The sequence below is a fragment of the Salminus brasiliensis genome, chromosome 17 (genome assembly GCF_030463535.1).
Source record: "Salminus brasiliensis chromosome 17, fSalBra1.hap2, whole genome shotgun sequence".
NCBI classification, from domain to species: Eukaryota; Metazoa; Chordata; class Actinopteri; order Characiformes; family Bryconidae; genus Salminus; species Salminus brasiliensis.
Genome location: NC_132894.1, coordinates 24,393,093 through 24,408,740, shown reverse-complemented (window position 1 = coordinate 24,408,740; position 15,648 = coordinate 24,393,093). Strand labels below are relative to the sequence as shown.

Below are 15,648 nucleotides of genomic sequence, written 5' to 3'. Positions count from 1 at the left end.
AGTATTTGATACACTGCTGATTTTTCAGGTTTTCCCACTTGCAAAGCATGTAGAAGACTGTAATTTTTATCATAGGTACTCTTCAACTGTGAGTGATGGAATCTAAAACAAAAATCCAGAAAAATACATTGTATGATTTTTAAATAATTAATTTCCATTTTATTGTGGGAAATAAGTATTTGATCATCTATCAACCAGTAAGAATTTTGGCTCTCACAGACATGTTACTTCTTCTTTAAGAAGCCCTCCTGTTCTCCACTCATTACCTGTATTAACTGCACCTGTTTGAACTCGTTACCTGTATAAAAGACACCTGTCCACACACTCAATCAGTCAGTCTCCAGCATCTCCACAATGCCCAAGACCAGAGAGCTTTGTAAGGACATCAGGGATAAAATTGTAGACCTGCACAAGGCTGGGATGGGCTACAGGACAATAGGCAAGCAGCTTGGTGAGAAGGCAACAACTGTTGGTGCAATTATTAGAAAATGGAAGAAATGCAAAATAACGGATAATCTCCCTCGGTCTGGGGCGCCATGCAAGATCTCACCTCGTGGAGCATCAATGATCTTGAGGAAGGTGAGGAATGAGCCCAGAATTACACGGCAGGACCTGGTCAATGACCTGAATAGAGCTGGGACCACAGTCTCAAAGAAAACAATCAGTAACACTCTACGCCGTCAAGGATTAAAATCCTGCAGTGCACGCAAGGTGCCCTTCCTCAAGCCAACGCATGTCAAAGCCCGTCTGAAGTTTGCAAATGACCATCTGAATGATCCAGAGGAGGAATGGGAGAAGGTCATATGGTCTGATGAGACAAAAATAGAACTTTTTGGTTTAAACTCCACTCGTCATGTTTGGAGGAAGAAGAATGATGAGTACAACCCCAAGAACACCATCCCAACCGTGAAGCATGGCGGTGGAAACATCATTCTTTGGGGATGCTTTTCTGCAAAGGGGACAGGACGACTGCACCGTATTGTGGGAAGGATGGATGGGGCCATGTATCGTGAGATTTTGGCCAACAACCTCCTTCCCTCAGTAAGAGCACTGAAGATGGGTCGTGGCCGGGTCTTCCAGCATGATAACGACCCAAAACACACAGCCAGGGCAACTAAAGAGTGGCTCCGTAGGAAACATCTTAAGGTCCTGGAGTGGCCTAGCCAGTCTCCAGACCTGAATCCAATAGAAAATCTTTGGAGGGAGCTTAAAGTCCGTGTGGCCCAGCGACAGCCACGAAACCTGAAGGCTCTGGAGGAGATCTGTATGGAGGAGTGGGCCAAAATCCCTGCTGCAGTGTGTGCAAACCTTGTCAAGAACTACAGGAAACGTCTCATCTCTGTAATTGCAAACAAAGGTTTCTGTACCAAATATGAAGTTTCTTTTTCTGGTGTATCAAATACTTATTTCCCACAATAAAATGGAAATTAATTATTTAAAAATCATACAATGTATTTTTCTGGATTTTTGTTTTAGATTCCATTACTCACAGTTGAAGAGTACCTATGATAAAAATTACAGTCTTCTACATGCTTTGCAAGTGGGAAAACCTGAAAAATCAGCAGTGTATCAAATACTTGTTCTCCCCACTGTATCTATGCATCTTACACTCATTACCTCTACTCAGAACTAAGTCATATTTATTGTATTTATTGTACTGTCTTGCATGTTGCACTTTCTGCAGTCTGTCCTGTATGGTATTGTTTTTTGTTCTCGTTTTGTTCCATGTGGCACCCTTGTTCTGGAAAAAATGTAATATCATTTAACTGTGTACTTATAAAGAGCTCAAATGACAATAAAAGCTGCTTGACTTGATGGAAAGAAGAATTTTTCATTTTTATTGTTAAAATAAACAACAATTACTTTAGTTTGCAATACAAATACTAATTTGAGAAACTGCAAGTTGATGAAATAGTTTTCCCAGGCATTCAATGTGTCTGACTGCACACCATGTTTCACAAGTCCTACAATATCAGTTAATTACAGTTAATTAATTGTTAGGTATGACTGCTCCTTAAAGAATGGACTGGCAAACTAGTGTAAGACCCCAAAAACGTTACCTATTTGCACAGCTCTTTATACATATACACATACACACACACACACACACACACACACACACACACACATACATACAGTACAGGCCAAAAGTTTGGACACACCTTCTCATTCAATGCGTTTTCTGTCTTTTCATGACTATTTACATTGTAGATTCTCACTGAAGGCATCAAAACTATGAATGAACACGTGGAGTTATGTACTTAACAAAAAAAGGTGAAATAACTGAAAACATGTTTTATATTCTAGTTTCTTCAAAATAGCCACCCTTTGCTCTGATTACTGCTTTGCACACTCTTGGCATTCTCTCAATGAGCCATTATTAAAACCATCTTTAAAAATCAGACAATGTGATTTTCAGAAATTTTTTTCTCATTTTGTCTCTCATAGCTGCGGTCTACCTATGATGTCAATTACAGACCTCTCTCATCTTTTTAAGTGGGAGAACTTGCACAATTGGTGACTAAATACTTTTTTCCCCACTGTACACACACACACACACACACATATATATATATATATATATATATATATATATATATATATTACTTTTCCATTTAACATAATCTTGGTGAAGTACGCCATTGTGAAATCGTTATCGTTGTTATATAAAGAGTCTAAAGTGGGAATGTCAGTTATGGCTGCTAGGAACTGATGTTCCCTTTTAATTTCTCTAACATTTTATTGTATGTGTCTGTGAGACTACTTCTATTTCATTCTAGAAAGGACTTGTCTTTGACTACAAACACTAGACAGTAAAGACCTAAATTTAACACACAATACTTTTAGAACAGTATAACATAAACAATCTCTTCTTTTACATAATCTTTGTTCTTCCTTAGAACATAAATTAAGTGCATAATTTTAAGTGATGCATTAAACAAAAAGTATTTGCCTTCAAGTCATATGATTTGGTCCATACAGTAGCAAAACAATCAGTAAAACAATTCTGTCCAGCTCTGAAGTGTTTTGTATTTTACCAGCTCTGACACACCGGATTCATAGATTCAAAACAATACTATTAAATTACCAAATCACCTTGTCAGTTGCTAGTTGACAGATTTGTAGATCACATGATCATAACACATCAATTAGATGAACAGCTGAAGAAAGTTAACTGTGTGGTACATAGTGAGCAGAACTTCTGCACAGATGAAGGTGAAGAATCCTTTCAGTCGTGAAGGAAACACCTAAAAAGATGCCTCTCTAGTGTTTACACTCTCAAATCCCAACACAGTTAAACAATTCTGTCAAAAAAGAATTTTACCAATTTTTCCAATTTTTGTCTGTTAAGATGTAAACAAACTCAGAGTGGTTTGGTGTGAAATGCATAATTGTGTACAAATGTAGAATATCAGAAAAACAGTGCTGACAAACACCAGACATCTAAGGAATGTTAATGAATACATTGTCTAATGCCTCAGACACAGTTTTACTATAATTGTGAGATTACATTTTTGACTTATATCTATACCTATACCATAATCAACATTACATGTAAAACTGTTCTGTTTGCATAAAATGTGTGTATCTGCATTGTATACAGTGTGACCCCTGGTTCCTATTCCATGTTAATGAAATTTTGTGTTGACAAGCCTGGCTACAATGCACCCTTTTACATCAAACCACTCATATGCTGATGCTGTTCAGATCTAAATTATGCAGAAATTTAGTCAAATCTGAGTTTACCTTTAAAGGTTCAGTTCTAAAGCAGTCTCATGGAGTTTCATCAAACAAAACAATGACACATAACACAACACTCAGTGACTGGAGTCAACTGTTTATAACTGTAAGAGAACTGTGTATAAACAGAAAACTTTACATGGTTACTCAATACATCACTGGTGTAAATGTATCATACACAGCACAATACCATAATAGACTGCAGACCAAATAGTTCTGGAGCTTATGATGTGTGATAACATGTATCTCCATTTTTGTCAGTTTTTAATTTTCTCCATGGTTTGAACCCTGTAGCTGCCCTGTACACAGTGTAAATACGACGGGATGAACAGACCAATAGAAATGCTCTAAATGACTTGGAATAAACACTCTTCAATAAAGTCACCGTTTTGGAGATACATGTTTTCCACTGGACAGTGACGAGATTATATATATATATATATATATATATATATATATATATATATATATATATACACACACACACACACAAAAAAAAACATACTAATGTAATTTTGTTTGACAGTGCTGTGCTTGTTTAAGCTTCAATAGTAAGGGGCACAGGGCTGTGGTCAGTGGGTCGGCTCAGGCTGTGCTGCCTGTTTGCTGTGTTTTGATAAAGCGCTTGGATTTTTGTCTGACCATCTGACGCTGCTGGCGTGCCAGCTGGGCATCCAGGATGGACCGTCGTAGTTTCTGGGGAGCAGAGGACAGATTATAGATTTATCTTTCCTAGCATATTGTTAGTGATGAATTGTCTATATTCAGCATAGCAAACACTATATTCAGCAAACAATATTTGCTTGTGGAATGTCAGCATTCTTGATACTACCACGGTTTTAACACTATATAATGGTTTCAACTGAAGTGTGAAGAATATTTCTTACTAATATTCTTTATTGCTTGCTCCAAATGGTAGTTTTACAGCTCTATAAACTTAGAATATGTTCTTTACATATCAAAAACCAGCAAAAACTGTTTTGCCTCAGCATTAAAAGGATTTATGTACTGTCTACAAATAAATACCAAGAGAGACCTTACACTCTAACATTAACCTTCAATAAGAGAACACATAACTTTATGACAAGTGTACTATGTGACAGTTCAGCACAACACAGATACAACTGCAGATATCAATCATCTTCAAAGTAATCAAATTACTTACTATGATTAAAACATTACATGATGTAAGCGATGAATTTTACCTCTGCCATGTCTGCTTCTTTCAGATTTACCACCCTCACTGGGTGACCATCCTTTAGTATTTTCAGTTTATTCTGCTCCTAAAACACAGCAAGCACGTACCTACTTTTAAAATGTGTCAGTACTATATTTCATACCAACATTAGTTAAATTAGGAGTTAAAGCAAAAACAAATGTTCGTATAATAATTTTATTTAATGTATTTGCTCTTTCTGTACCTTGTAGTAAATATTCAGCTCTCCACCATCTACAGAAGGAGCTTTCAGAAAATGCTCAAACTGGCACTCCCATTCTTTGTTGAAATGGCCAATCAAGTCGATCTCTTTAACACACATCACTCTCCTGCATTAGAAATACACATTATAATTAGGGATTGTCCCAATACATTTTTGCAGATTCAATCTGTAAGTACCTTATTGTTGAGTATTGAATGATAGCAATCCTTGTAAAGTAACATATACATACATTAAACATTTAAAAAAAGTAAACTTGTAAAAGTTACATGTGTTACTTTTTATTTCTATCGATTGGCAGTACTTTTTTTCCTGCACTACTTTAAAAGCATTAACTTTAAAAGTGTCCTTCAGTTTAGGAAATGCAATATACAAATCATATTTAGGTTACTATGTTTTTTTGTTAATAAAATTAATCTATCAAAAATACAGTAAATAGAGTTTTATTAGGCTTGTGCTGACATTCTGTAATATATTTGAAAGGTTATGAATTAAGATTAACAATGCAGACAAGATGAATTTTCTGCAAATGTTATATTCTGAAAACATTCTGCAATACTTGCAGACACATATGACTAGGGTAGGAGAATGTGTAATTCATAAATGCAAAGTTTGAGTACCTGTTGGTAACAATGATGTTGGTTTTTCTGTATCCGGGATACTCAAAGCGCTCCCTGAAGAACTCTCCTTCAAGCTGTTTAATTTCTGACCTCTGAAAAAACACACATGCTCAGTTCAACAGACACACAAAAATCTTATTTATGCTCATTCAGACCAGATGAAGTAGCATTCTGTAGGTAAATCACAGTCCTACACTCAAATGAAACATTCTGACCATAATTGCAGATTTATTCCAGATCTCATTTATGACAAATCACTGAAATCAAACATGAAAACAATACAATTGAATTGCACATCAACACAAAACACAGTCACAGGTACTAAGGTAATCAAAAAGTTTGCATCACAGTTAAGAGTATGTAGCACTGTGTGTTATATGAGGTATTACAAAGCCAGACTATTTAGGAAAATACATTAAACTTCAAATTGGTCATGCTTCGTTAAGTACGAATGTTCTTTTGTTATAAATACGAGACTAGATTTGCATATATAGGCATAAATTCACACTGATTATGGGTTTTCATATTCCTACTTGTTTCACAAATCAATACTTTATTAATAGGTTTAAATGCATGGAGATGAATTTACAGACACAATGGCAAAAACCTAAAAAAATAAACTAAAAAAAAATACAAAAAAAACCCCAAAACATCTCTCTTCTCAAATACCTGAAAGTAGTATTAAATATTAATTGGAGGTGAATTTCTGTCCTCTTAATGTATTATTCTTATAGACTTATGATATATTTAACATATTTAGTAACATAATATTCAATTTCAAAGAGTACAAAAGAACATGCATCATTATTTGGTATTAATCTATCCTAAAATGTCAAAAAAAATAAAATAAAATAACTGTACCCATTACAATCGGAAGTGTAAGAAAGACAACATGATGTTGGCTTAGGTGGCTTTTCTGCTGCATTTCACACAATACATTAATATTTAACAATATATATTGAATCAACAGCTTTGCAAACATATGTGTTATTATTACAACATTTCTTTGTATAACTTAGCTTTATAGAAAAAGTTTTGTAGCCCCTTAAGAATCCCCAGACCCATTATTCCTCCTCAGGCTGCATGAAGGAAAGGAAAGCAAGGACAGAGAATGTGAACAAATTAGAACCCAGAAGAAGACAAAGAACAGAACAAGAGAGCAGAGTAAAATCAGAGTAAGTAAGAGATAACGCAGTAATTTGGAATGAAATAGTACATCCACAATCTGTGTTTTGCTAAGTTTAACTAATGTATCCAATACACTGATGCATCAGACCACATAAGGGATTGATAGTGATAAAGTGAATGGGAGTTTATTGATGCTCTCACCTGGAAAAGGTCGTAGCCCTCCGACTCTTGCTGGTCGTAGGGCCGAATGACACCATCTTCTCGGATGAGACGGACAGGCCGTAGCTTTGTAACCTCTTCTGTTGACTCCGCCACCCTGTAAATCAAAATTTGCAATTACTTACTATGATCAGTAATCGGTTTAGTAAAACCTGACACAGTTATGAAACACTAGGATCAGTGTGTCCGTACAATATTAAAATCAACATTTAATGTGCAATTTTGTGTACTATACAGGTTATAGTCAAAGAAAAAACGTAGTATGCGGTAAGACTTTGAAAAGATGAGAAGGGAATTTGAAAGAATAAAAGCCATGTTGCAACTGCTTTTGCCTCATGATTGAGAGTTAGTTTAAATGTTTTGCATTTTATGCTACATTACTCTAGTAAAATAAGTCACATATGTTATGCTAGCATTAATAAAACATTGCTTTGAACATTTTTTTGTAAAAAAAAAGTATATTAAAAAATATATGGCATTATAATATGACAATTTACATGCTCCATTACCAACATACAACCATTACCTTAAAGGAACTGTTTGGGGGAAATCTGATAAACTTAATTTAAGACAATTTCAGAAATAGTCGATACTTAAATGCAAGTTTGGTATCTGAAGTTTGCTTCTTTAGTTTAGAATAGGAGATGCTAGGCTGTGCTAAAAACAATAGTCTTAGATCTTATCTCCATAAATACAAAAATGTCTTGCAACCCAGGTCTTTACGTGGTATTGGTCAATTAACTCGTATATTTGCTCAATAAACAAGGATTACCTGCATGTACTTTTAGCAATTCCTAAACCACACGGTCACATCCACACAAAAGGACACACAGGATTTTAAGTACAGTGAATACTAAGATTGTGTCAAGCACTGAAACCATGCAATTATATTTTTCCTTTTTTGTCTTGTCATTACTTTTATAACTTGATTATAACTTTACTTGATAACACAATCTCATTTGTCATTTCTAATGTATTTCTGCTTGTATGCAATGGTCATTATTTAGCATATTAAAAATAATTTTAAATGGTTTATACTAGGGTCATGTGTTTATATATATTTATATATAGTTTACACCAAGTCCTATAAATCTGGCCTGGTCTTAATGTAGTCTATAAAAACAAAAATAAATTTCTCTACAAATTTCTCTTCTAGCTGAATGGTGAAGTAGCTATTTTGAGTAATTGGAACCTCTTTTGTCTGAGTACTCTATGCCATCATTTCAAACATTGTGGTCCAGCAGAAAGAGGAATAGAAACAAAAAGCGTGACGTTATGTAGTTCGTAATGTAGTTCCAATTTTTGCATAAATGTGTAACTCAGCTGGTTAACTAGGAAACCTATTCTTGCCATTTAACTAACTGATTTCTGAGGCACATTTGGACGTTCAGTGTTTGTCTGTAACATTAGCCTAGCATCAACCAGCTGCAAACTAAAGAAGCATTTTAGCTTGTCATTGTATGATATCATTGCATGCGATGTCTGAACCCCTGTGTGTTCTCTCACCTTATGTTACCTCTATAGTGTAGGCATGGAATAACAAGGACACAGGTTTAAACAGAAAAGGAGTGTGTAAATTGCACAGGTGTGTACAGAAATGAATGATGGATGTTTGTGCATTTTGTAAAGTTAAGAAAAAGGGGCACTGATATGTGCGCGGTGATAGGGACAATGACAAAGCCAGGGGTTGGATTGGTCGCTCATTTCTCGGGGGGCAGAGGGGATGGAAAAAGCGGTCAGTGTTATTGGTCACTGAGCTGTTATGGAGATGAGAATGCTCCTTTGCTATAGACTGGAGTAGAGTGGGTGGATTTAAGTTAGTCCTGGCAAAGACCTTGCAGTGCTGTATCAGTTCAGTATATCAGCAGTGCAGTTAGCTCGTGCAGTGTACCATGTCTGAAGAGCAGAGCAGGCAGAGAAAGAGCATACTATTGTTTACTTTCTGTTCTTCAATGTATAATATATATATTTACTAAAATCAGGAATGCACTTGTTTGGAATTATGGCCAATAATGAAAACCGATAAGTAATAGGATGCTGTAGCCACTATTAATAAGTGATAACTACTTTTTACACAATTAGACAACAATTAAAATTCCCCCATTTAACAACACACACACACACACACATACACACACACACACACACACACACACACACACTACTGCCTCACTCAAAATCCTCACATGCTAAGAAATAAAAAGTGCTTAGCTCTGCTCAACCAATTTAGGATTGAGCCTCAATGTGTGTGTTTTACTAATATAACTATAACTGCTCACTGCTCTTTTCTCCATGTTATTCTGCTCATCAGACTTGCCATTTGCCACTGAGGAAAGGGGACATTATGTTGAGAATCATCCAGACATTTCTATTTATTGTACAGTAAAGGCAGAATATTACATGGTACCACTGCTTGCATCATCCTCCGCTACCCACGATGCAATGTTTACCTTGCCATCATTCACTTCTATGCAGGGAAAATCACTCATGCCAGCAAACCCTTATTCTAGGGTTTTTTGTAGATCTTGTACAAACATAGGTCATGGCCCAGTGAATGTGGAGGACCATTCACTGATCGTATGTGCTTAAAATATTCCCCAAATCAGTTACACTCACATACTTACACAAACATACACAAACAGACCAATACTCACTGAACTAAAAGAACATAACACATCCAGGTATTAACTCATGAGAAAAAAAGAGCCACAAAATTAGTAAACACACAGGAAAAACAAACCAAACACCAGAGACTACACAGAAAATAATGCCATTAAATATGGCATTATTATTTCAAAGACAAAGATAAAAGAAAAAGAAAACACACATACAAAGAGGTCAGATGCTTAGTTATGTAAAGCAGAATCTCTGCTCATCATGAAAGAGAGAATGACAGGCTCTCTTGGAGTTATGACACGTCTCTGCCTATATTTGTCTCAACTCTTAGAATGCATGTGAGATATATAAAGAGGCAGAGACATTATAACATGTGTGGGTGTATTTGTCTTACCTCTGAATGCCCTGAAAAGTGCTGCTGGCCATATCCACAATGCCCCCAGTAGGTCTAGCTACCACTCCCACCAGACCCTTCCCAATGCCCTTAAAGAAGCCTGCAGCCCCTTCTTTCTTTGCACCTGAACACATGGAACAGAAATCACATCCACATTATACCTTAATACACAAAACTGACAGTTTATTAGTTGCCACTCAGTACGCGAAACACTTAATTGGTTGCCAACCACACTGTCGGGGCTGGGTTTAGAACACCAAACTCCAAATTGTCTTTAACTGACCACTCACAAATGGCTAAAGGTTAGCTAAAACAACTTGCAAATTTGAAATGGAAAAAGATTGCACTTGCACTCGATGAAAAGATCCTTTTTTCCCCATACACAATTTGTTTTTAGCTCTGCCCTTTATCAGAGGTCAGCAGATTTACTATAATGTTAAGAGGGAATTAATGTTACCATAAACCACACTGTCACCAAAAAAAAAATTCAACATAAACGAATCCAGTAGTAAATCCTTATAGGAAGCCTATGCAGATTTAATTATATTTCTTTATGTTTACAGGCATGCATGATCTCTCAGGTTTTACAAGTCTTAATGCTTATCCAAATGTAATGCCATATTTAAAAGCTCATTCTCATCTTTTTGAATTGAGCATAATGACAAACATCTATCTACCAACTGCCACTGAGAGCTTGAACAAGTTAAGATGGATTACTGAGTGCCTTAAAACAGAATTTTAGTAATTTATAACAATCTAACATTGCCCAGCCAATCAGAATAAAACAGATATAGAGGAGATACAATAAAAAAGTCATTAACTTAGAGAAAGCATGCAGTTTGTGTCAAACACTGAAACTGCCTGTTTAACTCTTTTCAGTCTGTTTTGACACTCAAATATGCATGGGTGTTAGGTGCTAGATTTGAACTATTGACCTACTGAAGTATTCTACGTAGCAGAGAGTTAGTAATTTAACCATTTAACAAAACAGGCACATACAAAACACACCCACAGAATAGATAAAAAACTACCAACTTTAAACAACAGCCTGTATCGCTGTATCACCATAAGGATACTTTTACGGATATTGTTGATATAGAAAATGAAAATATGCAAGATAATAAGTATGTCATTATTTCATAAGTTTCGTATTTTATGTGAACTGAACACCTTAACAGCTGTTCTTGTAAAATCCTATGAAAGCATTAGTGACTGGCCATATTACTCAAGAAAATTGTTGGGCAGGGACATAAAAAGCCAAAGAGGTTATTAGGACACATGACTCCTAGTCTCTACAAGAGATCACTGCCCTTAAGGTTTAAGTACTTTTTCAATCAATTATATTGATAAATGTGTGTTTGTGTGTGTCACTGTTTATTATGCATGTATGTACACATGGTGCTGAACAAATAGTCACTAAATAAGATAAGAGGGAGTTAAGTAACTAGTTGAAAATTTGCCATACCCTCCACAGGTTTGGTAACAATCCCTGTCACTCCTCCAACCACACCCTACAAGACAAATTCAAGTAATTAAAGCACAAATTCTTATGGTAGTTAGATACATATCAAGAACTATAATCTACAATTGTTTAACAAAACAGGCTAAACAAATGGTACAATATGAAACTGTAAAACCGTAGCTAATTAGTAATAAACCATGTTCACTCATAACTCATAACAGTGGTATGATTACCTTCAGAAGGCCTTTGCCCCCCTTGGCCAGACTCTCTCCAAAGTCTTTGGGTGGTCTGTTCATCTCCTCTCTTCGTTTCTGCTGGTACTCCTTATCCATGGTGATAGCTGCCAGGCCTTTTCCTACTGAACCTGTTATACGAGAAACCATGCCTGCAGCACCCCCTGTAAGAAAAAAGGCAGATCACACAATGGCTGGAGGTGCACCTTTATGTATATGTGTGTGTTTTAACTATGTCTGAGTAAGGTAATGGAGGGGATTCAGTAACTCTTACCTACTGTATGTCCCAGCAAACTGCGCACTCCAATTACAAAGCCTTCAGCAAACTCTTCAGGCCCTTGAACAGCTCCCTAATTAAAAAATATATAATCTAAAATCTCATGGCTCGTATCGGTTAGATCTCTAAGCAGACTGATGAGCAGATGGTAATCTTCAAGAGACAACAGAAAGACTGGAAAATTAAAATTTCTCAGTGGACTTTGTGGCTTTGATCTAGTAATGATCTAGCATCAGAACAGGGCCTCCTCTCCGTCTCTTATTTCTCATCTCTCCTGCTGCAGGCACTCTTTGCTGCTTTAATGCATTCTCCCTCTTTCTCATTTTTTCACTGTGGCTGTCAGACATGTCTTTGAGAAGTCAAAATCTGGGCAAATATGAACATGGTGCATATGTGCAATTTAGCACCACAAGCACCACAAGCTTTAACAAACATCACCCAGGCTAGTGGATGTTTAAGACGAGCTTCCCTACAGCTTTTTTACACCGTTTTGTTTTGGATGGAGTGCAAAGGTAAATTAACATCTCAAACCTGAAAGGGCTCATAGAAGAAGGCCTCCACGCCTTCCGAGAGGCCTCGGATCAGCCCAAAGGGATTCCCCAAGACATCCAGCCCGAGCACTAGAACATACATCTGCTTAAGGAACTGTAAATGCACAAAAGAGAGTAGTACTGAGACAGAACCATTATATGCAAATCTTTATTAGTATGCAAAACTGTAAAGCATCATCCACAATTTAGCCAATTACTCAACCCATACATATTCTCCCCCTATAACAAGCAATGCTTAAGACACTGGGATGGTGAAGATGCTATGTTGCTATGCTATTGCCATGCTATGTGGCTTCTGTGCAAGTCACTGTGGTGCTATAAACCAGCCAATCAGAGCAGTTCATTTTGTGACAGGATTAGAATAGGATAAATGGAAGAGTGAAACCGCATCTGGAAATTATTCACCCCAAATAGTAACACAATAAATGCATTCAATGGCACCTTTCATCAGGATTTTGGCTGGGATGGAAGGTTTTTGTTTAAGTATGAATGCCTTTCTTCACTTTCTTGAAGTGCTTGTTTGCCAATGGTAATGGTATAAACTGAGGCAATATAACCACTACAGTGTGACTCCTTTAAAACCTCTGGCTTTCATTTTGAAAAGAATATACATATGTGTGTGTGTGTGTGTGTGTGTGTGTATAATGTTAGTATATTTGTTAGAATATTAGGGTGATAGAATCGCTGACCTGTTCTGTATAATGCCTAATCACTGTCCACATCAGCTTCTCTCTGCGGTAGAACTGGTACTTCACCTCAAAAAAGGCAAGTCTGAAGAGAAAGTGCAATACAAACCTCTGTCACTCTTGTAATGACTAAAATCAGGAGGTTTACAAGCTCCTAATGTCTTATGACACTCACTTAAATATTAAGTCATCTACATCAGTGAGTGTTGCTCCAATGCTTTTAAGAAGCAGATTGAGTGACTGGATGGCAACCATGTCACCCTCCTCAGACTCATCTCCACTGGAGCCTAAAGACAAACTCAAATGCAACTACACACACATGCGCACACACACAGACACATACACAGAGACACACACACAGAGACACACACACAGAGACAGAGTAACTATTTAGAACATGGTGATATTACAGTTACAATTTTCGTGGTCAGATACTTTTAATGTCTCAAGCCTGGAACAGTTGCTTCCATCTCACTTTAATGGGGGAGATGTGGAAGTGCTCGAAGAAGCTGAGGCCCGAAGTGTCTGTAATGGAGCTCTCCATTAGCTGAGCCTGCAGCGCCTCCAGATCCCTTTCAATCAGTTTTGTCTGAACAAAAATATAGATATATATACAGTGCGGGTTAAAGTTGTAACCAATTGTCATGCTAAGCATTGTTACTTTATATTTCAGTAGGTAATGTAGATGTAGATAAAATAGATGTTCGAGATGTTTTCGAAATATTTATGGAACAATAAGAATAAAACGTATAACATTAACATTTTATTTAACAAATCATTCTAGATTCAACAGCTGTTCAACATTTCAGAATCATCAGCAAAACACATTTACCGATTGCTAGATTACTTCCTATTACATTTACGTTTACATTTACGGCATTAAGCAGATGCTCTTATCCAGTGTCATCCAGCATGAATAGACTAAAATTCAAATATATCTCTAAGCTTAGATATTACTAAACACGAGTCAATATGAAGACCATAATACTCTACACTTCATACTATTACATAACGACATTGTGGGTTGAGAGTAATTTCATCTTTTTTTGTTTATATCATTTGAAAACACCAGATGCTATTTACATTGTTTAATTTCATAACAAACAAAACAAGAAAAAAACATTACAGTAGCGTAGCTACTTTTAACAAAGCTTTTTTGTTTTCCTATAATGTGTGTGGCACAACAGATAACAACACCTGCCAGTTAGCTACCGCATCATGTGGGAGACTGGGGTTCGATTTCTGGTCTGGGTGACTATGCTGACCTCTGTAATATGAGTAATCTTCTAAATTGCTCTGGATAAGAGTGTCACATAAATGCCATGAATGTAAATGTACATTTCTAAAACAAAGCTTTTATATAGCACTGATGACTTATTACATGTTACCAAGAACCTATAGTTACTGAGACCAAACACTTCCAAGTCTGCACAGTAGGGGGCAGTAACTCGTTATAATACTTGATTCTCTTTTACGTAATAATACTTGTATGGAATGTATAATAGAAATAATAGGTTCTACATGCACTGTATATTCACGCCGTTCCTAGTGCTGTAGTTACCTTTTGTTTGTCAGCCTTGGAGTCGGCTGGCGGAGTGAAGAAAGCAAGGATCGCCCCCAAAAAACCCTGATCAATCTTTACTGCCATTTCCTGCACTAGCACCATGAAGTACCTGTTTGCAGAAATACATTAATAAACATATGGATCTGGCCCACACTTCAAAAACAAACTGAATGGGTGTGATTGGACTGGAATAATAATAATTATTAAATTGTATTTAATTGTTAAATAGTGTAGAACAACAATGTAAGCAAGAGCAGGCTAAGTATGGTATAATGTTACAAAAAATAAAGCCAAATATAGAGCACAACTTACTTAAACTGCATGACTTGGCTGTGTTCATTGAATCTTGTGATGATGCTCACATCAATAAAGGGTTTTGGCTCTGAACGGACAAAAAGTATGTATGCAGGCACCTTAAGCAACTTTACAATATTATACAAAATTATAAATAAAATCTTTCTAGACCATACCTGAATCCAGAGCAATCGATTTGGGAGGAGGAACTGGGTGAAAGACAATAGGGAAGATGGCTCCTGTTAACTGGTTATCCACCTAGAATAAACATAAAGAAGTGATATTACACACAGTCGATTCATTAAAAAATGCATTCTTTAAAAAGACATTTACGGAGTGTATGTTGTCACACAAGTAAGTAAAAGGTGATCAGACTGATTAAAAGTGTACAGAAAAGCAAAAACCTTTATCACAGTTTATAAAATTT

General features: G+C 36.3%; 1 protein-coding gene across 12 annotated transcripts in view; it reads right to left on the bottom strand.

The window, feature by feature from the left end:
* Positions 1-1,811: 1,811 nt before the first annotated feature.
* The window catches only part of vps13c (vacuolar protein sorting 13 homolog C), a 70,625-nt gene continuing 56,788 nt past the window's right edge, over positions 1,812-15,648 (bottom strand). For 11 of the 12 annotated variants that reach the window (XM_072661152.1, XM_072661153.1, XM_072661156.1 and 8 more), the window contains 16 exons: positions 15,398-15,479; positions 15,240-15,309; positions 14,925-15,036; positions 13,839-13,952; positions 13,539-13,672; positions 13,367-13,448; positions 12,658-12,771; positions 12,124-12,199; positions 11,850-12,013; positions 11,620-11,665; positions 10,155-10,278; positions 7,127-7,241; positions 5,798-5,889; positions 5,163-5,286; positions 4,947-5,024; positions 1,812-4,437 (listed from right to left, as the gene is read on the bottom strand). In XM_072661152.1, coding sequence (XP_072517253.1) covers positions 4,327-4,437; positions 4,947-5,024; positions 5,163-5,286; positions 5,798-5,889; positions 7,127-7,241; positions 10,155-10,278; positions 11,620-11,665; positions 11,850-12,013; positions 12,124-12,199; positions 12,658-12,771; positions 13,367-13,448; positions 13,539-13,672; positions 13,839-13,952; positions 14,925-15,036; positions 15,240-15,309; positions 15,398-15,479 — 1,638 coding nt within the window. In that variant the 3' untranslated portion in view covers positions 1,812-4,326. Of the gene's footprint in view, positions 4,438-4,946; positions 5,025-5,162; positions 5,287-5,797; positions 5,890-6,012; positions 6,877-7,126; positions 7,242-10,154; positions 10,279-11,619; positions 11,666-11,849; positions 12,014-12,123; positions 12,200-12,657; positions 12,772-13,366; positions 13,449-13,538; positions 13,673-13,838; positions 13,953-14,924; positions 15,037-15,239; positions 15,310-15,397; positions 15,480-15,648 lie in introns of those variants that run through there. The other variant, XM_072661160.1, reaches the window with a different exon arrangement.